Source organism: Leguminivora glycinivorella, chromosome 7 (assembly GCF_023078275.1).
Source record: "Leguminivora glycinivorella isolate SPB_JAAS2020 chromosome 7, LegGlyc_1.1, whole genome shotgun sequence".
In the NCBI taxonomy this organism is placed as follows: Eukaryota; Metazoa; Arthropoda; class Insecta; order Lepidoptera; family Tortricidae; genus Leguminivora; species Leguminivora glycinivorella.
In genome coordinates this window covers 5,608,001-5,634,896 of record NC_062977.1, presented here as the reverse complement: position 1 = coordinate 5,634,896, position 26,896 = coordinate 5,608,001, and the positions used below count along the sequence as shown (strand labels likewise).

Below are 26,896 nucleotides of genomic sequence, written 5' to 3'. Positions count from 1 at the left end.
TGATAGGAAGTGGGTGTGTCACAACAGTCATTTGTTTCTCCGGTAAGCCGACGCTAATGCCTTGGGGGATTAATGTGCATTCATAACGGCGAGAAATGAGTTCGGTGCAGAGAAACAAAGAAACCGGTAGCTTGCATAGTTGCATGTCGAATCTAATTATTTTGAAATATAATGTGTAAGCTTCAGCTTATTCCCTAGAGTTATGGTGTGACTTACGTTTTAATGTGTTTCTTGTCGGCGGCGTGGTCGACGGCGAGGCGGTGGTTAGCGCGCTCCAGGTCCTGGATGCTGACCTCGAGTTGCTCGTAGATTCTCAGTCTTGAGTCGTTCACTTCGCGCAGGGCGACCGTTTGTTTTGTTAGGTACTGGAAATATTAAATGAGAAATGAATATTAACTTCAAAATGTAGATAGGTGTCTTTGGTCGCCGTTTTGAGCCCTTTGCCTATCGTAGATTCAAAACGGCTTGTCTGATTTGGTTATGGATACCTACCGATAAAAGTAATGACGGTAGCAATAAGTGTTTTACTGACTAGATGGCTTTTCATATTTTTGTCGGAGTAGGTGAACATTTAAAACTTTTACGTAAATAATAACGAGTTTATTTGTTTAGATATTTGAAATAAAAACATCGCCTACACCAAATCTTTAGGAGTAGTTACCCAGTGGACCCCAAGCTCCCATGGGCCGTGGTGAAAGGTCGAAAAGTTAATTTATCTCTAAGCTGACAAAATGTATTCTAACTTTTTAACTGCTCTTGTCTAATAAGAGTAATATTATTAAGGCTTGAGAGCTTCTACGCTTAAATTATTCCTTCACTGTTCCGTGGCTGTTAACTGATGGTTCACCATGAATTGCAAAAACACTTTTTACGTCTCACAGTTAAAATAAGCCAAACAAGTAGGGAGCGAGGCTTCAATGCTTGTTTGTTTCAAAACGCCGGCTTAGAGTAATCACTGGGTAATAACATGAGCCGCTGTCCTCGGACTCTAACTCGGTTACGTAACGTCTCCATGTGGCGTAAAAAAAAACTAAATAGACATCGTTTATTAGGTACCTACTGCCAGAAAGGTAGTGCAATCGTAAACGTATACAATAAAAAGCGTGACTTTGAAAAGCTGCTCTTCCTTGTTAAAATTCGGTACAGTGGGCCAAGAAAGTGGTCTACCACTTTTGACAAAAGTTTCTGTGAGCTCTTACGATCGCTAAGGTTGATGTGTCATGACGTAAATATCATATATAGACAGAGCAATTGTCACTGACATAATATTATTGCAAGCGGAAGTCTGAGTCTGGTAGTAAACCACATTTTTGGTCGACTGTACCCACTTACAGATAAAATATCACATTAGGTGGCTATGAAACCTCATTTACAAAATCTGCTTCCTATAGGTAATCGGTTATTGATTTATTAGTAAAACATATTTTGCAGGTTAGATGCCAGATAAATGTAACTAAATATGTACATTATTTTTCAGTACAGATGGTGTTTTTTGTACGCACTAGTGCGAGAAGTGGTTCATTATATGCTAGGTCGAAACTTTGGAGGCTCATCTGTACTGAAAAACGTCGTACGATACACGTGCGAAAAGGAAATTCGAAACTCGTGTCGATTTAAAACACTCCCTTCGGTCGTGTTTTAATTTATCGCCACTCGTTTCGAACTTCCTTTTTTACACACTTGTATCGTAATGTACTATTTCAGTACAGATGGTGTTTTTTTTACGCACGTTACTAGTGCGAGAAGTGGTTCATATATGCCTGGTCGAAACTTCGGAGAGCCATACGTCGTATGATACACGTGCAAAAAGGAAATTCGCCACTCGTTTCGAACTTCCTTTTTTACGCACTTGTATCGTAATGTACTATTAAGATACACACATTCATAACCAGTAGGTACCAGCATAAGCAATGGTACATAATAGTTAGATCTAACTTTTGCTGTTGTCCGGTAAAAACGGAGGTTAAGTAGATTGTCGCCCAAATATTTTTATGTACGTAGAATAGCAGTTTTTCAACTTTAACGTCGATAAAATTAACGATTGGAAATATGTTAAAACAGACTTACTTCGATCTCCTGCGTCTGATCCTCGATGACATTCTGGTGCTGCCGCAGCGCGGTTTCAAGCTCCTTGTTCCTCTCCAACAAGGTCTTGCCGAGCTCCGCTGCGAGCTGCAAGTCTGTAACAATCCAAAAAAACATATTAGGCTTGTTTTGGTTTCACGCGGACCGACCGCGTGGAGCGATCCGCACCGTACTAGTGCGGACGCTTTACAAAAATTGAAGAAATGTTAAAAATGCTGGGGTCGTCCGATTATTTAGCACACGAGTGTATTAAATTCAAGGAGCGTTTTAGATTACAACATCAACTTCATATAAATTGGCCATGCGGATCGCTCCGCGCGGTTGGTCTGCATGCCACTAAAACCAGCCTTAGAGGGCTTAGACCTCTATTGAATACAGCGTTGGTAAAGAAGCGCAAATCCTTACAGATGTTGAAAGGTCACATAGCTTAGGTTAGGTATACAATGCGGCTTTAAGGGTGCTACACTTATGCTTTATCGACATTTGAACATGGAGCGAACTGTTGAGTGTATTCGATAGATCAGGAGAACTCCATCATTTAATATTGATGGCGAAATGTAAAGAACGAATCCCTAAGTTACTAAACCTACACCTATATAATTGGATTATGGTAAGGCCCACCCAGGTTGGTAAGTCGAATTGGCATAAATAAGGTGAGAGCGACTCTAACGTGCCAGCACAGAATATATAATAGTACAAGTACAGAAGGCTCACTGCTTTGATGTTTACGAAATGCCGCCTTTTTAAATACCTACAAAATTCTTACAAAGAAACGAGCCGCACGTGCGCGGCGTCCGGCGATAGGGTTACCTATGGATTAAAACGAATTAATACTCACATAAAATGTTATACTATTATATTCAAGTCTTGGGTACTTTCTAAGTATATATACTGTATTTATATATTTTTGTTCAAGTTCCAACATTACAAGCCTTATTGAACATTTTCGTGGGACTTAATTAGTAGTAGATCTGTGTAAGAATGTCCTATGGTATTTATTTTATTCATGATGTCTATTTAACTAAGTATTATTAGCCATTCGACACGCGGACATCGCATATGAACCTTAAAAAAACTCGCGACGTAAAGTAACAATAGAAAGTGCGAACGTGCATTCCGTGAGAACGCGCGCCACCCCTGAGTAGGCCGCGAACTCGCGGCCGCCAGGATGTACTTGTAGCGCGGCGATAGAATCGCGGAGTGAGCCGCCCCTGGTGCCAGTGAAAGACATGCCCGAGACAAGTAATTATATCGGAATAGCATTAAAGAGTTATCTTCACTGCTTACCGAGGCTATTGGTTTAAAACCAGTGTAACTCAAACCTCGAGATTCATAACACTCTTTCGGAAATCGTATTTGCTCTTCTTTGTTTTACCTTTCAACTCGGCAAGCCATAGTTCTAACACCTCGGTACAGTCGAGGCCCCGGGTTACGACAGTCAGATGAAGCACGGATAATCGCAACTTTAAAACAAAGACCAAAACTATTTCAATTCAACCTTACCTCTTCGCTATTACACCTAAAGTTCCATGATCGCACTGTACGCTCTTTTGTTTTCAAGGCATCTTGTCTAGCGCAATGAGATTTTTTCCGCTGACTCACCACGTCACGTGCGATGACCGGCTACGCTACGTCATTTCATAATGCATTGCTGGTTTATTCCTTCCCTTGGTAACCACTACCGCAACTGAACGCGTAACGAAGCGTATAGATAATAACCATGTGAAAGGCTCTTATTTTATTGTAACCTTGGAGGCGGAGAACAAAACATATTAAATACCGATTTATGTTTCTGGTAAATCGGGGTCAATGAAAAATTTATTTGCCAAAATTGGAGTAAGTAGGTTATAACAAAAATATGGCCGGAGGAAGCTAATATAGTCGATAGATATGTGAAGAAAAGTTATCTGTATCTAGAGTCGGAACCGGAATAGACGAATCAAAAGTAGCTGAGCTTTTGGATGCTTTCTAGTGTGTGGGAAGCGAAGAGTCACAGAATGTTTTGGTTCCTTTATATTCGACTTTTTCAGCACTGACTCTATATGCATTATAACCTAGACCAAAAGTATGGTCGCGCGATATATGATAAAACATCTGGCCGTCCCTATCGCACTTACTAATAGTGCGATAGGGACGGCCTGATATTTTATCGTCTATCGCGTGACCACGCTACCCGTGCAGGTAATGATAATTTAGATGTCCATGATATAAAAACAACTTACAAACTTTTAAACTACGTATCTTACAAATTATGTCCATTAAATATATCTGCCAATTGAATAAATTGATTTATCGTATAAGCTAATCTGAATAACTTTTACTAACATAATTAGTTAACATACCTACATCTAAATCAATTCAGTCAAACTATCTACTCGTACTCTATAACTGGACATAGGTATATTGGAATTATGTATATTAAAGTTGTATAATAAAATTAATGAACATTAAATCGACATATTCAGTGTAATTTATAATCTAGATGGCAGTAATAATCACATAAAATATAAGTAATTTTGTGCAGTAGTAGGTAAATATAAGGAAATATTTTGCGCTCCAAAAATCAGCTATTCGCAATTTATGATAGCAATATAATATGTCTTGTTTATAAATTAACGGTAATCATGTGCATGCAATAAATTTTCATTAGTTTTCAAGATACGAACATATTTCACGTGTTATTTATTTAGATCTCTGGATCGGCCACATATTTTTTTTGTATATGCTTTCACAACGTGCCTAATAAGTAATAACAGAAGAATTATATTTAAAACAGATACATAATACATAAAAACAGACAATTGAATAATATAAGTATTTCACATACACACACACATAATATATCTAATACATACTACTTATACACTTATAATTTGTTCCTAATATTATATACACATGTAAATAGCCATTTTTGTTTTTCCTATGTTAAGTATTAGTTATTACCAACATGTAGTAAGAAAGTTATTTCGCCTAGACTTTAGACTGTCTCACTATTGAGAAATATTATACTTTTAACTTAATTTTTCTGTACTTAACGTAATTTAACGAGTTTTGTATTGGTTTGTAGATCCCTACCTTGCCGCTGGAAGAGCGGGGTCTCCTGCTACAAGTATTGATATACTTAATAGGAGGTCCCAACCCTTTCTTACCTTGTAACACAATATCTGTGACCAATAAACGATTTTTCATTTTTTATTTTCATTTTCAAGTACCTACATACTTTATTATTGTTTTAATATTATTCTCGAAATAGGACGTCACTTACAATATGACGTGAACTTATAACCTTTCAACGGGAAGACCAAAAAACCGTGAATTCAAGCCTCGTCTCTCATCTTATAATTCTTAAAATTTTATAGTAGGTACAAGAACGCCAAGAACGGTTAATGGAAAAACATGGTGATAAAGGATGTTTTATTTGAGACCGGTGGCATATAAAGAGTTAAACAAATACCTACATCTACAATGTTTCGAATAATAAGTACTTAGGAAGTCTTTTGCATCAGTTTACCTAGGGAAAACTAGTTTCATTGTAGAACAAATAAATATACTTAGTCATAATTACACGAGCAAGTCGAGCAACAAAAAAATCAACACGCACAATAAATTTAAACACATAACTATTACCAATAGGTACGTCTGTCAGTTTGTTTACTAAACAAACGTGTTTGTTATGCATGACGAATCCATCAATATGCAGTTTTATTACGAACGATAACCATCATGCACTAACGCAATCAGATAAGAAACATTTCCTTAAGTTTCCTGATTTACATTACCTTTTCTAACATTGAGAAATGCGTTAATTACAACGCATTTCCCTACTTACTTAAATAGCTAGACATTTTGTCGAATTAATTTATTTTATTTATGAATGGGGATAGCGTAACTTACAGTTTTTAGACAAAATTATTGAATATAGGTACCTAATTATTAATTACGTTAATAGGCAGATGTGCACATCATTTTATTTGATATCTGAAGTTTTGAACACACGATAAATGAAGATTTTATTACATTTATATGATATTCATAGCTAGTTTAGGGCTCAGGACACTATTCCAAGGCTATTTTACATTAACTCCATTATTCATAAGTACTTTTAGCAATAACATACATCTCATGTAAATGTAATAAGCTGACACTTTGATACCTAAATAAAGCATTTTTCATTTTCATTTCATTTGTTTGAAACAGGTTAAATATAATAAAAAAATTGATAATAAACTTGTTAAAAAAAATTAACTAGTAATTAGGTAAGAAGAACAAATTTAATGTTAGCCTAAATCTAGGTTACTATTATTACTGTCCTTCACAATAGTTTTAGGTCGTTGACTGTGCCTACCTACCTATAAAGTGTACAATTTGTGTACAAGCACTCACACGCCAAAATGTTGCACCATAACTTTCATCCATTATTCAAAATTGTGGGATCTCATCGAACGAAAATTATTCCAAACATTGTTTGTGCTTAAATCTTCGAAGTGACTTTCAAATACGGATCTTTGTTGTAGCATACAATGCCGTGGTTTCTCGCTATCGCCAATATTATGGAGGTTAGTATAACTTTCTAGCTTCTCAGGCGAGGCTGATCTAATGATTCGGATGTGCTGCCGTTGTTTAGTACCGCATTGCTTATTATTATTAGTCTTATTACATTTACGCGGTCGTCAGGCACTTTTTGCAGGGAAGCTAGTTGCAAGCCTAGCCTAGTTATCACCCTGGTAGCAATTTTCCTTCAAGTCGATACACTCAATATCAGGACACCGGTTAGCAATATTGTAGGAACAGAAATTTGATAAATCCCTTAGGATTTACGGACAAGTCTTCATGACTTGGCTAGTTAGGCCGCGCGATAACTCTTGTTCTCTGCAATGTGTTTGTCTTCTTTTAATAGTGGAATCGATTGTTGAAAAAACTTAAGCAAAATTTAGCTCTTATATTTGAAAAAAATAAGTCCATAGCAACCTAAATAAACTTAAATTTTATGATTCGTTCGTAGGTAGCTAAACCTACCTCGTATACAAACATCAATTACATCTGCGAGTGGTTTTAAAATGTCAGGGGAAAGGTTAGTAAGAGCTATGTCATAACGCACTTTAACGCCTATTATTGTATGCCACCATTTGGAAGAGGTCAATGACCTACTCGACAATAGGTGCCCTTTGACCGGCAATTTTTAAGTAAACGTAAATACTAAATTTAATATGAATAAGTATATGTATGTTTAATGTAGGTAGTTAGTTATTAGATTTCAAAATCAAGATCAATGCAAAACGAAGGGCAAACGGAAATACCTAATGATGCATGATGAGGAAGTAAAATGATTAAAATTCCTTCGTAGCTTTTGGGTAATATGTAAATCGCTGTGCAGTGTGCAGTATAAAAAGTCATGTGCAATGAAAATTATAATAACAGACTCGCGAAGAATAATTCCTAAAAGGACCCCTGTGTACTTATACATAAGTCTTAAGCATTTTTGTACGAGTATTGCAGAGACCACATGTAAATACTAAAATTATTATATGGCTTTTTATTATTCATGCTTTATCTAGGGACCTTTTCTCAAAGCTGAAAGTTACAAGTTACAAGCGGAAGTCTTTTTTCAACTTGTCATATTAGACATTGACTACCACTTGTAAATTGTAACTTGTATAGCTTCGAGAAATGGGCCACAAATAAACAGTGTGCCTACTGCCTAGCAACAGGAGATATATTTTTGTTAAACTTTAGAGTTGTTAATCACACTAATTAATATTTATTATACGATCATTAAGTTCTTTAACTAATAGACCAATCTGTAAGAAATAATTACCTATTTAAGTAGTAATCTTGTTATTATCATTAGAGAAGGCAATTAAGAAATGCTACCGCGATAATAAATACCAGTAGGTATATTCATTACAATACCCCGGCTACGACACAAAAGTGGGTCAAATGTTTATGATTGACGAATGTTTTAATTTACCAATTAGTGGTCTGATTAAGTAAACTTAGTTAAGTAATTGATTTGCCTGGCTATTTAGTTTGAAAAGTGTTACGCCGTGGCTTGCGTGGGCGACGGCGATGCGACGCATACGAAATCAAACCTTATCGATATGGAAGTAGACGATGCGATGAGACGCGACAGCGACGGTCGCGCGACCGTCGCCCACGCAAGACACGGCGTTAGAGCGTCCAGCAGGGCTAGCCCATGATTATGTTACCACGAGGAACACTACCCATTCTTGTGTCTTTAATAAACTTATAAGGGAAAGACATGTGATCTATGTTGCAGTGAGATTCTGTCGCGCCAATCTTGTGCCAACCCTACAGTAGCCTTCTTACGGCTGCTAAGATATGGCAGTTCCGTACCGTAAGGTACCGTTGTGGGAGAGTCATACCATACCAAGCTAAGTTCGCAGCGATTTTGACAGCCTCGTCGGTGCAAATGTTATTTGAGACATCAATCTTCGATAACATTATGTTACGACCTTTACTTAACTTCTTTACTCTCAAAATCTTTGTCTACTTATACCTCGGTCTGAGTCTATATTAGAAGCATTTTCCGTTTTTCGTTTTGGTCGTCAAGCGTTAAGTCAAGCATGACTAAGTTGCAGTCGCGCCGTTGCACGTAACTGTGCCGTGAAACAAAGATATTATAAAATTCCAAACAAATAGCTATTCAGATTTATTACGGCCAGCTTTGATTTGTTATAGATTATTTTTGAGCGTTTAGTACTGGTTTGATACACGGAAGCCAAAATAATTGAGCTGAAATGTAATTGGATGTAATCACACGGTTGCTGTATGGTTTTTGCCATTTCAGTGTGTATAATATATACCTAAACAGTTTTGTTATGACTGTTACGAACTGAGTGTCACTTAACTTCAAACTCGGGTAAATCTATTCTGCTTTAAGGTTGATTACTTATGTATAAAAATATATACAATCTGAAAAAGAATTAACGTTATAGCGGAATGGATTTACCCGACTTTGAAGTTAAGCTACATTTGAGATGAGACTAAATGTTAGGCTATTATTGATTTTTTTTTACATTACGATTGAGTTACGTTTTTGTAAACGTAAATGTTACCTACGGGTTTCGTCTGACCTTATTCGTTTGTATGCAAATTAGTGAAGACATACTGAAAATAAATGAGTACCTACCTACTTATACAATGGCTTGAACGTAAGAATGATAAGGAGTGCAACGGCTTATTATCAAAGAGTATTATTTTTGTACCTAATTGATAAAACTGCTTTGTGTTTCTTATCTGCTGATTTCAAAAAAGGTATATGCAGAACAGTCAAGTATAGGTAGCAATCTTAGCTTTAAGACAAAACTAAGAGAACCTCGGTTATCACAGAGCTGCATAAAATATGGAGCAAGGTCTTCACTAGTTAGTTTCACCGCAAAAATGCAAAAAATAAATGATACCTACTTTATGGAAGTATCTTTTGCGTACTAACCACATCATTATATGAATGTACCAATAGAACGAATGGTAAGAGAGCAGGAGAGAGTAACGCACAAAATAATTGCCTCAGATAGATGTCTATTATGATAATACTTGAACCAAGCACTTACTTATATACTAAGCTTCATAGCTTAATATGTATGTATTCAATGTATTCATATACATATATATATTTGAATACATATTTACACGAGGCCACTTAACTGCTTAACGCCCCGGCACAGGGCCATACGGGAAGTTCAATTATACAAAGTAGATGCAATTAAACCAATAGACGAGACCTCGTTTTGCTGGTAAAAGCTACTAGGCCGATATGGCTTAGAAAAGACTGTCTATTATTCTAAAAAAACTAGTGCAGACTAGTACCACATGTACTTTTATTCATTAAGTTGAGGGTGAATATACATTATGTTATCACTGCGGCTAAGTTAATTAGGGAACAATATTAGATAAAGCAATCTAATCCAGCGTTTGTTTAACGTAGAAAAATACTTCCGAACCATTATAGCAAGAGTCACTAATCATTGCGTACGGTATTGTACCAATAGGTCTCAAAGTTACTGAAGCAAACGATTGGTCTGACTCTAAATTCAAAAACAATAATCTAGAATCGACTCCAAGATAAGCCCCAACTATTTCACCGTTAAAAGAATCAGCCATAATATCCAACGCAGTGGAACAACTTCATGGTGCAATTGAAGGCGTTTCGTGAGCGCAACGGCCAGTAAGTGCCTCTCACACAGCCTTGCGCAACTAACCTTCGGTCCCCTGCAGACACTCCAGCTCCACCGTGTAGTCCCACAGGTCCAGGGAGTTCAGCCCGTTCAGCTCCCAGGAGTTGAACGAGTCCGGCTGCTCGTGTTCCTCGGTCATCTTCCATGGGACACTCGCGAACCAAGGTCAGCGCCAACTTTTACTTGGCTTTTTTTGCCATGTTTGATTGACAGCGGACTGTGGCGTGCCCTCCACGGCGGCGCAACGCGGACTGAGCGGCGAACAGACACCGCACCGCGGTGCAATTACGACGCACGGAAACGGAACCCAATCCACAATCTCATTTCTTTCCATTACTCGCCGATAGTATGAAATTAACGAATGTTATCTTACTAATGTAACATGGTATAAAAAGTAAAACTTGAGTCAGGTTCGGAGAAAGTGATTCGTCTCGCGCCGGAGCAATCAATCAAGATGCTGGTATGTGTGCAAAATTATGGGTATGCCGTCGTCGCTATGAGTATAATGAAATCGCTTCATCTTTATTATGCAGATTATCTATAAACTTTCCCCAAGGTCAGTGACGTTACATTTTATAATTAGCTCAGAGTATGTAAAGAAGTTCTCTACATTAAATATACATAAGTAATAAGAAATATTTTTGCCGGTCTATCAGAAATTTAAATTCGAATTGTAGACGCACATCTTTGGTGTTTCGCCGGCATCGGCCGCTGCAAAACTTTGCACTTATTGAATGCACTGGTGCATTATGCACATTTTCAAGATGTCGCCATCCCAGTGCAGGACCTCTAGCCAAATATACAATCGTTGACGTTCTGTGACTGGCTCTGTCGCGCCAATGCGGAAGAGCGATAGAGTGAGATAACAACGATACGATACCCACGGAGCTCCAACATTGGCACTCCGAGCCTCTAGCCAAGTGTGCAATCATTGACGCTTCGTAAGCGTATTGTAGCATTTGCTAGTGCTCCCTATAGCTCTTCTGTAGTGGAGCGACAGAGCCAGACAGCGTTTTGATCGCCACGTAGCGTCAACGATCGTCACTTCGGCTAGGCCGGCAGGTCCTGGGCACTGGGCAGGTGACGGAACAGGTGTGCCACGGCTGATCGCGCCGGACGCCTGACTGCACACGACCTGAACGTGTATGGCCATCAACCATAGGCAAGTGTTATTGTTACGGACAATGAGTTACGCAATTCAATCAGCTGAGACTGTGGATTAAGAGCTAGGGTCATAATAGAAACGAAAAGTGGTAGCGACCTTCTTACTTGTGTCTTGTAGTTGTTGAACAATGAGCTGCATAAGAAAATCTGCGGGGCACTTCTGGATGAGATTAGCCCAGGACCGGGATAAGTGCATGGCGTACACGAAGGGAGTCCTATGCTCAGCAGTGGGCGATTAATGGCTGAGATGATGATGATGATGATGATGATGAGCTGCATAAGTGCAATTTTGCAGCTCACTGTACATGCATATGTAGAACTAGATAGTGTTAATTATTTTGATTAAGATCTTTTACAGTTAACAATTCTATTAATTGTAATCCTAATTAGCGTTAATTTAAAACATCATATAGCAATTATCAATACGACTAATACGAGAAGCAGGTATGTTAGGTCTTGCTATTTAATATGACTAAATACACAGTCTTGCATACATACTTAGGTATGTTAAATGTTAAGCTACTTATAGCTTTCTTAGTCCTCCAAAATCATCGAATCTTGAATATCATGATCCTAATCGAAGTCTTCGGAGAGTTACAAAAGGCGCAAGACAAAGTTCTAGCGCGAGATTTGTGCTCATGAATGGACAATAAGTATTTTCAGACAATGTAGTTACTTATTCCGATTCGGCACAAGCCTCTCGTGAATAATTCAGTTGGAGCCTGCGTCACGGAAGGGTGCGCGCGAGCATATCTTGTGACGCCGACGGCCCAAAGGTCGATGAAACGGACTAATGATGCAGTACCGGCAGCACTCATGGTAGAGCGAGATTTAATTTTGGCGCCCCTGTTTAAAAAACATTCACGTAAAAAAGTACCATCTGTTTTTATGGCGCCCGTCCTACCATTTGGCGCCTAGAGCAGCCGCTCTACTCAGCGAAAATGCTAAAATGGAAAGGAGCCCCCCTTTCAACTTGGGAATTTTAGTTAAATATACAAGTGTTATTAACTAGATTTATCGAAAAAAAATTGTCCATTAAGAACAACTCAGTCAAAAGATATTTCAAAAAAAATCTTTCAAATCGAGGTTCCGCTCTCGACTCTTTCCTCCTTCAAAACTTAATCAATCGGAACGAAATTTGAGAATCTGAATAACAATGAAATAATCTATGTCGGACCGTTTAGCTTTTTGGTTAATTGTTACCTACCAATCTTGAGTATCACACCTTTTTTTGCGCCACAATGAAAAAGGCCGTTTTTGGAAATTTTTGATTGGCTCTAGAGTCTTTAAAAAGCAGAATATGAAAAAAATCAAAACGGTCCGACACAGATAAAAATAATAACAATCTGTGTTGAAAAAATCATTGCTCTATCTTCAAAAACCAGGGAGGAAATAGTCGAGAGCGTTTGTATGGAGAATTGACCCCTACCGTATCGTCTTAATCCGGCCCTGCAATGATGTACAAACGATGTACGTACGAAATGTGATGTTTTTAAATCGAAAGATTATTGATAAATTGTTAGAAAATGGCACAAATATTCCCAAGAAAAACAGAGCAATTTTGCAAATGTCTTATTGTTAGAAATGAAACACATGCGCTCGCGTTGAAGCCATTTAATGCACTGACTAGCTCTAATTGTACAGGAGCGAAAGAGACAATGCGAACTAACCTAACATCCCTCCACCATAAATCCTTAATACTACTTATAGTTAATTCTAGGTATATTCCTAAGTCGAGCGTTCCGAACGCTCTCACTGCCCGCTGGCGCCGCGGCGACAGCGCCCTCTGGCGGCCGCGTAGACGTCGACGCTTGTTGCGCTCGTGGAACGTTCGCTGTGGGCGGTTGTGCCGGCCCGATAGGGACAGCTGGTGATGGTGGCGCCGACGGAGCGTCAGACGTGGCCAACGACGACGATGCGTGTCCGTGGCCCGCGTCTGAACCGCGAAGCATTCGCGAAGTCGTTGGCTCATGTTGGCCCCCTTGGCCGGCCGCGGTCTCTTCTGCTGGATCTGAGTCGGCTTCCACCCACTCCTCTTCCTCCTCCCCTCCTAATTCCTGTTCCGAAGGAAAAGGCAACATCGCCCAATTGGAATCTCTGTCCTCTGTATATTCGTTCTGTCGATTGTTCGATGTTTCGGTGGTGTAACGTTTGTATTTATATATTTGGTTCTTATGTTTTTTTATACGTTGGTCGATTTCCGGTAAGTATATTTCGTATAAACTTCTGCCTAATTTATTTTTAACAATACCTTTTAACCACTTATTATTATTAACTGTTTTTGTAAGTACATGTTCATTTATCTCAAAATCTACATTTCGGTGTCCCTTATAATATTTAGCCTGCAAATACATCATCATCGTTACTCTCGTCGATAGAATGCAGCATATTTACGCGTTTTCTACTCTTACACATACGTTTTAGGTGACCTTTATTGCCACAGCTTTTGCACTTGTAACCTTTGAACCGACACTTATCGACCGTATGATTACTGTATCCGCACACTTCACATTCCACACCACTCTTAGACGACGAACTTCTTGATACTTTAAAAACCTCGACTGACTCCGTCTGCTGATTGCTGTTGCTAGGGGCGGCCGACTGGCGCGAGGCAGCCCTAGCGCTGTGCAATGACACGGCGATTTCGAGCGCTCGTGCTAGCGTGAGGGTATCGGCATCTTCTGTGAACAACCGGTCTCGCACGGGCCCCGCCCGCATACCTAATACGAACCGATCGCGCAGCATGTCATCCAATACCGAACCAAACTTGCAATCAGATGCTAACTGACGAACTCTTGCAGCCCACTGTGTTAAATCTTCGTCCTCTTTTTGGTTGGCCCTGTGGAAATGATGTCTTTCTGCAAAAAGCGACTTTTTCGGCAGTAAATGTTTGTCCACCTCTGCCACAATTTCTTCATACGACAGCTCTTCAAGCGTCTTCGGTGAATTTAGTTCGCGCACCAGTTTATACGCGGACTCGTCGAATGCACTTAGCAACACGGCGCGTCGACGATCACCCCCCGTTTCTGTTTTAATTATCGAGTTCGCACTGAGCCAGATGCTTAATCTTTCCTTAAACACCTTCCAGTCGCTGCCGACTTCAAAAACAGGTAAATTCCCGATCGTCGAATTCATTATGTTCATCAATATCGCGTGAGCACTTTAAAATAAATCCGGACGTCGCCACTGTTAGAAATGAAACACATGCGCTCGCGTTGAAGCCATTTAATGCACTGACTAGCTCTAATTGTACAGGAGCGAAAGAGACAATGCGAACTAACCTAACACTTATCTAATGAGCAATGAGTCAGAATAGGAAATATTGTTTAATATAAGATAATGACGTATAAAATGCTACTGCACTGATATAAGGATAAAGACTATAAAGAACCGGACCATCCGATACGGTATATCAAATGATTAGTGATTGATATTTTTACGACCTCTAAATTTTTCCATATCAGTAAAAGTAATATTTTTATATCCGGGTTCATTTAAAATTATACCGTATTGGGCAACTATTAAATTTAAAGTGGTTAATTAATAGGTAAGGTTACGGTAACAAAAGGAATATCTTGCCTCGTTTTAGGATAAATTCTGAAATTCATTGACATAGCTGAGCTAAGAGTCGTTTTAAACCTTCTGTATATCCATAATATCAAAAGACTCCTAAGTATTGAGGGAAATAATAACGAAACGTGATATAATGATATTTTGCGTGCGTGCCACTTATGTAAGTGCCTTGAATTTTAAGATACGATTAGTAAATTGTCCTCGTCACTTTAATTTACTCAGTTTTATGTACAAAAACCTAATTAGTTAGGTCAGTCGGTACGAGTAGCTACTAACCAATTCTAACAGATGTTTTTGCTACATCACCACCTCATAGGTAAACAACCACGCGTGCGTATTGCATGCAGGCCATGCAGCTACCGAAACGAAGTTACCCAATACAGAGTGAGCGTCCGCTTGCAATCCACACGTTTGGGATCGTTGACACATCCATCTCAATCATGCCCCGTGTCACGCACATCGCGTCACGCCACTCGTAATTGGTTTAATTCCCAAAGACTGCTTAAAAAGTGTGCTGGTGCATTTACGAAGCCGATTGTCATCTGTTTTGTTAGTAGATGTGTGGCGTTCTGGTGTGACGTTTAGAATATTCCTAAAGCCAATAAGGTTTTTCTTAACTCATGAAAAAGCAATTGCTTGTGACAGAATTCTTCAATTAAAATCTCTTTTGATTTGAACGGAAACTTATGTTAATACTATTTCCTATTTAATGGAAGAGTTAGTTATTTTTGATCTCTACACCGTGTTTCCGGTATCACTCAAAACCTCAGACACCCCAACTGATTTTTATTTTTTTAAACGTATCTAGAATGTTCATTTTTTAATCTGATGATTATTATTTGTTTAAATTGAATTTTTAATTTTCTGTGCAGCTCTACTCGGCTTTTGACTCTACACTCAATAAAATAATTGCTAGCTACCATCATAAGCCTTCAAACTGTTTAATTGTGTACGTTACTGCAACGACACAAGGTTTACCAATAGACAGCTATGGCAATGTAAAGCACTTTAACCTGTCTCACAGTAAACTTCAAATTGGACAGGTGACTCAGTAAGCAAATTTAAACCTAAAATTCAAAATGACAAGGTTGTAATTAGGTACGAGTTCAGTTTGTTATGACTTATGATAAACTTTAAATTTAAACTGACGCACAACGTCTATTTCGTAGCAGAAAACAAAATCGTCCAAGTAACCAGCCAGTATTAATACCCTTAAATACTGAAAAAGGTATACAACCTCTAACAATATGATATGCACAATGTTGTATTACGAATTTGTAGAATGGGCACGTAAACAATAACTAATAATACAAATTAAAACAAAAAATATTACCCCCATCAAGATATACCTCAATCGATTCTACTCTCGATTCTGAACAAACAGTTTTCAGGTTTTTAGTGTTGAGTGAAACACGGTGTATATGTCGCTACTTCCGTTGCTCAGGGGATTTTGTACTTATTTATAAATACCTACACGTTAATATTTATTATCTTTTCCATTAAGAACGGTATGTTTCACACATGTCATAACTTCATAAGCAAGTCTATCATTTACTTGCTTGTGTGTAACATTTATTATATTTACGAAATATGTAAGTTTTGTTATATCAAGGTTTATGATGAACTTATTTCGTGGTCGCGGTTCTTTACAACTTACCTACTTAGACTGTAATAAATGGTAGATCACCTTTTAAGATTAGATTAAGACCTAGATTCATACCTACCTAATGTGGTCCGTTAACTTGACCAGGCAATGCTACTGTTACATAACTACGTTTCAAAATATTTTGCCCAATACCCGTATCAATCTAGTGCCATATGTGCAAATGTATAATCATTCTATTGTTCAAAAATAATAAAGTGTAGAACTAGATTTGAAATAAACCTACGGTTGAGAAGCTAATCGTGGTATAGTGTAAGGTATAATCGTAAGAATTGTGAAATTGGTACAATTTATTTTGTTGAGGCTGCTCTTCATTTTAGGTATATCAATGCGGGTTTTTGACATAGTGCACATTTTAGTTCAGAGTTGTATCCAAGAAAGTATTAAAATCATTGAGAAAATCTTCATAGTGGATGAATTGGCTAAGTCTGAGCGGAAAGATATCTGTGAAACTAATAATTAGGTCACAGTAGACTACGTAGTAAGACGGATTTAATGAACTACAAGTGCCTGTAATTACACCGAATGCCGCAGTTCAAATATAGTCTAGTTAGTATAGTTACTAATTATGCAGAACTTCATTCACGAGGGACTCCATTCATCGTTCAACATTTCTACTCGAACTGGTTTTAGTTGAAATTGAATGATGCGGAGTATCCATTCCATTAATATTGATAGGATTTTAACTATAATATTTTATATGTAATTGTAGTCAAAAAGTCCTATGTAATCTGTCTGCATCTAAACAGCAATTGACATGGAAAATTGGAAACCCTACGCTGTAGTTTCCATAGAAATTGTTCGTTTATATGGGATCCTTAGGAGTTCTTCATTCCAATAGCCCGGGCCCGTTACTATGACAAAGTAGCGGAAAACTTTGCAGGTATACAGAGTGGGGCCTGTAACAAAGGCGAATAATTGAACTCTAGGCTATTCTCCTTATACTGATCAACATTTGTTAGGCGACTTTTAAAAATAACTTGTATTTTGATTTTTATCACCCTTGAAAGTTTTTTCTAAGAGGTAATGTATTGCGAATTCTGTTAAGTCTAAAGTGTTACAGACAACGTCAATGACAACAATAATGGCGTACATTGAAGCTAATATTTATTTTGTATGAAAAATTAAAAATTTAAAGACTTCATAATTTTTAAAAGTCACTGAACAAATGTTGATCAGTATAAGGAGAATAGCCTACAGTTTAATTCTTCGCCTTTGTTACAGGCCCCACTCTGTATAAACATCTGCCAATGGACTGACGATGTGACGATCAGGCAAAGCGGTCAATTATTGTAAGATTAGGAAGGGTGATGGATGAATCCTTGGATGATGTCATTAGTTCATTACCTTAGGTATCTAGTCTTCAGTAAAATAGTTGGTTAAATACAAACAAGTGTTACACCGGCCTTAGTGACACAATAATCCTTGAGCATCTGGTAGTTTTGGCTCACTGAATAAGAAAATTCGCATGTTACTCAGCTTTGCTTTGCTTGCAAAGGCCACACGTGCGAGTCATGAACGCAGTGCGGCCTCCATTAAGTCACCGCAATAACTAAGCAATATTGCTGTTGGGTCAGGTACTGGCTACTCAGCTTCCCTCTGATACTTTCCGGGTGCCAATAATATGCAGAGCACAAAATGTTAAAACAGTTTTCTTAAACAAGGAAGCTGAAGTTAGCCGCAACAATTCTGTGATATTTTCACAAAACCTTATTGCCTTTATTATTTTGCCTTAGAAATATACTTTATACTTAAGTTAATAGGGTGGAATTCCGCAATAAACTATGAAAGAAGATATGAGATTGTGATATTTATGGCTTGAAATGTCAGGCCATCACTGGATCACCGCGTGCGCAATTTGTTGAAAGTCGAATCAATTTGTTTTAGAAAGTAGATTGTCTATGGTGTGGCTGTTTGCAAAATAAATTTGTTTTAAAATCGAAATGATCACGGAAGTTAAGGGTTGCATGAAGGTGCGATAGGCATAGTCGTGCCTGATCGTGCCAATGATATAAAATCACATGAAGTTCCTACTAAGGGGCTGCTGTAAATGACTATATAGGTATGTTATGGACCTACAACTGTTTGGTTAATTGAAGATTGTGAAGAACATTCGCTTCGCTTTGAGTTGTCATAAAAATGGGATTGTATAAAAAAAATACAATCGCTGTGTACAACTTAAATTTGTTATGAGTATACAATACGCTGTTAAAGTTATGCGGGTTCCTCACGAGCACCGTGTATAACTAAAGTATGCAAATACTTCAAATACACTGCGTCCATATGATCATTATGTGCTCTGTAATATTCCCAGAATGAGTTATGAAGGGCAGGAAATAATTGTCTCAATTGGTCGACAAATTCGTCATCCTGGCAGGGCTTTGAGACCAATCCGATCTGACCATTGTGGCTTTTATTCAGTCTATACAAGTATAGAGGTATATGTAAATATATTCTAATGGTGTATAGGTTATGTAGATTACATATCGTCACTACTTTGAAAAAATCTCGTATCTCACGCTGCTTCTCAAAGTTAAAACGCAGTAAGTCTATATGCATTCCATACATACTTACTACAATTTTCTTTTCATTGACAGACTAAGATACAAGTTTTTTTAAAAGTACGAGTAGTGACGATATGTTGAATTAAATTTATTACATACATTTTTAGGAGGAACTTGTACGGAGTGTTAGATACACAAGGGTTATTTATAATTCAATTATTAGCACTTGATAGTAAATTAGTGTGATCTAAGTACGTTAAGTCAAATTTTTCCTATCAGCGTGTCACCAAGTCATAGCCAAGCATTCATGCATGTTTTACTTAACAGTAAAAAATTTCACCTCTTTTAAGCTTCACTCAATATCCTAATATTTATTTATTTATTTATTCCAAGAAAAAATTCACAGCATTACAGCTTATACTTATAGGCCAATGCGCTGTAAAATTGAAATATTATGTTAAAATAAGCAAAAAGTATAAGCACACACACAAATAAAACAAGCATTATTAAAAAGATAGCTCACAGAAACGTATAAAATAGGAGCGAAGTTGTCTAAATCTATCATTAAACAAATCGCATTCTGGTGCAACGTTTAAAAATTGATTTAAAAAGAGCCCGTGAATAAAATAAAGGAGAGTGTTGGTGCGTCACAGTTCGGGCCACGTTCTCCGCAAGAAGACGATGGTTGCGGCTACGTAAGTAGTTATCGGGAACAAATAGGCTACACGTTCTATTAACCAGGTCAGAGCAATCTGAATCTCCTCTTAAAATCTGACAAGTAAAGGACAACAAGTTAGAAATACGTCTAATCTCTAGGGAGTTGAAACCTAACATACCAAGTAAGTATTTGGTGGGGTAGAGAAAAGGGAAATAACCATATGTTTTTTTATACAAAAAACGAAGAAATGCTTTCTGAACTTTTTCGAGGAGCAATATATATAGTTTTTCATGAGGGTTCCAGATCATCGAGGCCGATTCTATTTTACTCCTAACTAAAGCCGTATACAATAACTGCAATACTTTAGGGTTATTGAATTTTTTCGTGTTACGGACGATGAACCCAGTCTTTTATAGCAATCTGACACAAGAGATGTTATGTGCTGATGAAAGGTAAGCTTGTGATCAAAAATAAAAATAATACCAATATGTATAAGAAGCCAGACAACTAGACAATAGCAACAAGCACTAAGCCAAGAATGTCCTAATACATTATTCAACTGACCAAATAAGTTTTTTCCCGAGCGCCCTTTGAACCTGAAATAATGTTAAGTAGGGCAAGCCTTGCGTGTTAGGCACATCTGTGTTTGTGTTGATTCAGAGCCAACTGGGGCACCATCATGTTTCACTCTATGCATGCTTGCCATAAGGCTGAGTGGATCATAAAAATAATAAATATTTTATGGCTACTGCGTATGGTTTTATTCGAGCGATGTAGCCGATAAGTAAAACACTGAGTACACGATACCTCTGAACGATCAAACTATGTAGAATCCCAATGCATTACGGCTAAATTGAACATGACATATGCATAATTCGGATACTTACATATACCAATGTGCAACAGTGCGATTATAATATTGCGGCTTCATGTTATGATGTAGAGAAGCACCAGAATATTACTCGCACACCTATGAGCATATTTTGCATGAGCCGTCAGATGCCAAGAGGTCCCCCTCCCCTCTTTTGCAAGGGATCTCACCTCACCTCTCCCTGCATCCGGCTGTACCTACATACAGTTCTGTCTGTATACCTAAAGACATAATACAAAAACCGGCCAAGAGCGTGTCGGGCCACGCTCAGTGTAGGGTTCCGTAGTTTTCCGTATTTTTCTCAAAAACTACTGAACCTATCAAGTTAAAAATAATTTTCCTAGAAAGTCTTTATAAAGTTCTACTTTTGTGATTTTTTTCATATTTTTTAAACATATGGTTCAAAAGTTAGAGGGGGGGGACGCACTTTTTTTTCCTTTAGGAGCGATTATTTCCGAAAATTACTGTGATTATCCGCGGACGGACGGACGGACGGACGGACAGACAGACATGGCGAAACTATAAGGGTACCTAGTTGACTACGGAACCCTAAAATTGTTCTATTTCTACTCTTTTTTGCCAAGCTGTAGAATAATAAAATAATAAGATCAATTTAACCGAGCTTCTCCACACAAAATGTGCATCATGAAACGCAAAAATAAGTAAAAAACCGGTCGGTACAGCAGGAACCTGTCAGTTCAAGGGTATGATCATGAACGTTCACTGCAGCGCTGGCGGCCGACTATGAATTGAGTCGTAAAACTGCGGGGTATTCTCCAATCTAGCTTCTTCACTTGACGAGGTCTTTTCTAATTGTTTATGTTACTAGAAAACATGACCAACTGGTTTTACGACGTATGTTTGAGTAATTGAGTATGCCTAAGATATCTAATTTGAATACGACATGAGATGAGATTACTCGTAGCTTTCACGATAATAGTTACTTTGACAGGGTGCTAAGTTGTAAAAATGTTTAGTCGACAATGTATTTATCAAATTGATCTTGTTTCTAATTTTGTTTTCTAATATAAAACGAATACTGACAATACATATGGCAGCAAGACTGTAATACGAAAAATTACCTATACCTAGTGTTAGATACCTACTGCTTTCGAATCTCGAATCTTCATTTATCGAAAGTAATTACTTATACAATTAAAATTCCTATTGTTATATACTCCTATTAAATATTAGCATCATCACTTTTGATTGTATTGTGTAGCCTCGGGACAAGCAAAAAAAGAAACAAGCTATGGATTATGGATGCACTTGTGCAAATTGAGAGAGGCCGTTGATGTGTTTCTTTTATCTTAAATGCAGTTTTAATTATGCGCAATGTCAGACACAATGACGAAAGACTACGATGTAAAATTAGCCTCCATTAATTTGTCTGCTACTTTAACTGTGCAGTAAAGTTGAACTTCCTTCACATGTGACACGGCAACACAACACACGTCTTTCACACGCTGAACTATTCGTTTTATTCTGCCTGTATGTTTTCGCTATGTCCATTCGTCATTATGCACTTGAATTAAAATTCATTAATTATGAATATTCTCAACTTAAGCCAACTGACCGCGTTCTACAGAAAACTTGAGTTGACTTATTGATAACGCTTTTGTATTCTTCATTGTTTTACAGGTAAACATAATACCTAAGTTTTTTTTTATCATGCAGAAACGTCTGCGAGCGATATCCAGTGCCTGTTAAGATCTATTCTTACGGGTATATTTTTGCTATATAACGCTACCCTAAGTGCGTTTTCACATTATCTGATCCGATATCGGATGTCGGACCGATATTACATACATTACAGGCGCCATCTTCGATTTTTTACATTGAAATCCTTTCGGCATCCGATATCGGATCGGATAATGTGAAAACGGCCTAAGGCGGTTGAGAATTGAGGGAAGGCATGGATAAATTTGCACACATCCAGCAGGCCTCCGTGGCGCAATTGGAAGCGAGATGGCCCCGGCAAGGCCAAAGGTCGCAGGTTCGAGTCCTGCCGGAGGTGTGAATTTTTCCATTTTTCCTTTAATTTAAAAATATAATACATAAGTATTTATCTGTTTTTAGTTAACTGTTAGAGAATAATTCGTGCACATCTACATTTGACGCAATATCTTAATAGGTGTACGCCGTGTACGTACAAATCGTTGTATACAAATCTACTATCTTCATACATGACAATACTGAAATTATTTAATTGAAGTAACTATTGAGAATTTCATAACTGATGCCGTTATGATCCACCGGCGTTATGGATTATGGATAAAACTGATAGGTATCTTAAGAAATATAAACCGCGACTGAAATTAGACACCCCGAGTGCTGAGGCTCACATTACTTATTGATATTCAGACATAGTTTTGCGAATCCAGTATAAATGAGCACCTATTGTTTGATAACTCGACCGATTGACTATGACTAGCCGGGGTGTCTACGTATATAATTTTATGACATACACATTTATATGACTACTCCACTGTACTTAGGTTGTAATAAATGAAGCGTGTCCCTATAATGTAGACTTGTTGAAAGTAACTATGCCTTATCTTCTTTGGCGTCATCCATATATTACGTCACAGTGTAAGGGGGGAGGGGTCATACTAAATGTGACAATCCCTGTTAAAGGGATACAAAAAAGCGTGACATAGGGGGGGGAGGGGTCCAAAAACCTGAAATTTGGTGTGACGTAATATGTGGATGATCCAATTTACCTAATAAGTAAGGTGAGCTACCCTTTAGTTAGCCATGTTGCGGATTACAACAATGTTGCAATTAACTGGGTACAGTAAACCATGAAATATCGTTATTAGGGTTCCGTAGTCAACTAGGAACCCTTATAGTTTCGCCATGTCTGTCTGTCCGTCCGTCCGTCCGTCCGTCCGTCCGTCCGTCCGTCCGTCCGTCCGTCCGTCCGTCCGCGGATAATCTCAGTAACTGTAAGCACTAGAAAGCTGAAATTTGGTACAAATATGTATATCAATCACGCCAACAAAGTGCAAAAATAAAAAATGGAAAAAAATGTTTTATTAGGGTGCCCCCCCTACATGTAAAGTGGGGGCGGATATTTTTTTTCATTCCAACCCCAACGTGTGATATATTGTTGGATAGGTATTTAAAAATGAAGAAGGGTTTACTAAGATCGTTTTTTGATAATATCAATATTTTCGGAAATAATTGCTTCTAAAGGAAAAAAAAGTGCGTCCCCCCCTCTAACTTTTGAACCCTATGTTCAAAAAATATGAAAAAAATCACAATAGTAGATCTTTATAAAAACTTTCTAGGAAAATTGTTTTGAACTTGATAGGTTCAGTAGTTTTTGAGAAAAATACGGAAAACTACGGAACCCTACACTGAGCGTGGCCCGACACGCTCTTGGCCGGTTTTCTTTTTATTATCTGTAAGTTATAGCCAACCGTGTAAGCGGTGCATACCTAATAAATATACACCAATGGATATAAAAATGAAGTATAGTGCAATTTAAACTTTTAACTCTTACGTTCGTAATTTTAACGAAATTTCCGCAACATTTCATGACACGAGACAGTCAATATTTTTAAATAAAATCGTTATTGTTATTGGTAAATTATTTACCAATACCTGACCTATTATAGGTCATAAAATAAAAATATAAATTCAGCATTTAAATTATCAATTAACTCCCAGTAACAGAAACATACTAGGTACGCTCAAAGTTTTGGACAGCGTAGGTAATTAGTTATCATTTATCAAACGAGTAGAAATTAAAGTGTCAATGGCGTCCTCGTAGTGTCGTCCCTACAATTACGAGCTGCAGTGCGATTTGAATGTTGTTTCTGACTGGTGTGCTAATAACCGTATGACTCTAAATGTTGACAAATGCTTTGTGATAACTTTTTCGAAGAAAAAACAGAAAATATACCATGATTATAGCATATTCGATCGGAAACTTTCACGCAAAGAGTTGGCTAAAGATCTTGGTATTTGGTTTGATGATCAATTAAACTTTAAATATCATTATGAGTACATTACAAAAAAAGCTAACCAAATGCTCGGATTTATTCTCCGCGTCACCAAGGACTTTAAAAAACCTAAAAGCCTGCTAACATTGTTTCAAAGTCTTGTTCGTAGTATTCTTGAGTATGGGTGCAATGTATGGTCACCGTACTATATGCTACACACAAATAATATCGAGAAGGTTCAGAAAAGATGTCTCAAGCTCCTTTCATACCGCTACAACCGTACCCTTGTACGCCAGGGTTACGTCGAGCGACTACGCACTTTTAATGTTTGTTCCCTCGAATCTCGTCGTGTTCTTCATGATATGCTGTTTCTCTACAAAGTTATACATTCTAAAATTGACTCCCCTAATATCCCTTGTTACATTTAACACTCCCCGTTTTAGGTCTCGTGCTCCAAAGATATTTGCTCTGCAAGTGTATAGAAATAATACCTCCTTCTACAACCCGATTATACGAATGTGCCGTCAGTACAACGACCTAGTATCAAAACATAGTCATATTGATATTTTCAACTCTAAGCTTGTAGTATTCCGGAAACAAGTTATGGAAATTCTCAGCCAAAAATCGCCATCACCATTATGTTAAGTTTGGTTTCTATTTTATTTTATTATATGTGTCTCATTTGTTCTCTAATGTTTTTTTTTAATTTTTATTATTTATTAATTTATTGTGTTTTATTGTGTAATTCAGTGTAGCTATAGTATAAGCTGTAAATAGTTATAGTTTTCGTTCCTTACATGTGTTTATTTCATGCTGCGCATACATGTTTTGGGTGGCATTCTAACTTAAAACCTATGTGTATACCATTTTATATCATGTTGTAAATGTCAGCTGTTTTGTGTGCCTAATAAATAAAATAAAATAAAATAAAATGGCGTCCTCGTAGTGTCGTCCCTACAATTACGTGATGTTGTTTTTTGCCAGCCTGTAAATAAGTATTGTTTGTTTATGTAGCTAACTGTATTTAAGGAGACTATATTGGTTTAAACTTTCACGATTTTCCCACAGCTCTAATTCCAATTAAGATAAAATTGAGATTTAGTCGTGATGATTCTTATCACGATTTCTACACATCATACACATGACAACAAATATTTCGCAAGGAAGGAGTATTTAAAAATGATTTTTATTTTTGATAATTATTCCTGTTTTCATAAATTACCTATTAATAAGAATAACCTATTAATTAAGAAAATGACTCAATAATGAAAATGAATTTGTTTACAGTATCGACCAAATAATTAGATGACTGAAGTATAATATTTATTATAATCAAAATAAATTAGCTAACTCGCCGTCTTATCAAGAAAAGATAGGACTAGGATAGGACTTAACGATATTATTGTCTAGAATTCTAGCACAATGTGAGCCATGGTCACTTTAGCAATCACTTCAAATATTGTCTTTAGTCAACTTGTGTAATGCATCGTTTGCTGGCAAAGGTTACATTGACGTAGTAACACTAACATGACTGACATGTGAGACAATGAATGTCCATATTGTCCATGATATGCTTTGTAAGTGGTCTCAGTTGACAACAATGTTGACTTTTATTGTTGGTATTTCAGTCAATTGCTCGGGCGCGGTCCGGTCACCATAGCTACAGTGCTCTGAGCAAGACACTATTACAAAATTACCCTTGCGATTGATTTAACTCACACTAATTATCAGATCTCAGAAAGGGTGAATGCGTACACTGTACAGTGTACTGTGTGGTATGTCAAATTATAAGGTAAATTAGCTCATCATGCATGGAATGGAATAGGTATCGAGACAAACCTTATTGATTTAACGATACTGTGTAATTAATTAGAGATTTTTATTTGTAATTACCTAAATAAATAAATAATAATAAATAAAATGTCCAACCCCTGGGCCCCATTTCTCAAAACTGAAAGTTACAAGTTAAGTACAAGCGGAAGTCTATTTCCAACTTGTCATATTAGACATTGACAACCACTTGTAAATTGTAACTTGTAGCTTCGAGAAATGGGGCCCGTTTCTCGAATGGTACAAGTCTTTATTTCAAGTGCGCGAACTGTCAAATTGTCATGGAAACACACTTTAATACAGCTGTACCTTTGAATGTTGCAAGTTATATAACCAAATTGCGAGTTTTACAGCTGTAATGTTGTGATATAATAATTAATTTAGTAACAGGTTGTTAGCGCTC

General features: G+C 37.4%; 1 protein-coding gene across 3 annotated transcripts in view; it reads right to left on the bottom strand.

Moving 5' to 3' along the window:
- Positions 1–26,896, bottom strand: part of LOC125228303 (cerebellar degeneration-related protein 2-like) — a 126,145-nt gene that overhangs the window by 6,186 nt on the left and 93,063 nt on the right. For 2 of the 3 annotated variants that reach the window (XM_048132809.1, XM_048132808.1), the window contains exons 2-3: positions 2,068–2,180; positions 217–365 (exon numbers count right to left, since the gene is read on the bottom strand). In XM_048132809.1, coding sequence (XP_047988766.1) covers positions 217–365; positions 2,068–2,180 — 262 coding nt within the window. Of the gene's footprint in view, positions 1–216; positions 366–2,067; positions 2,181–10,304; positions 10,543–26,896 lie in introns of those variants that run through there. The other variant, XM_048132807.1, reaches the window with a different exon arrangement.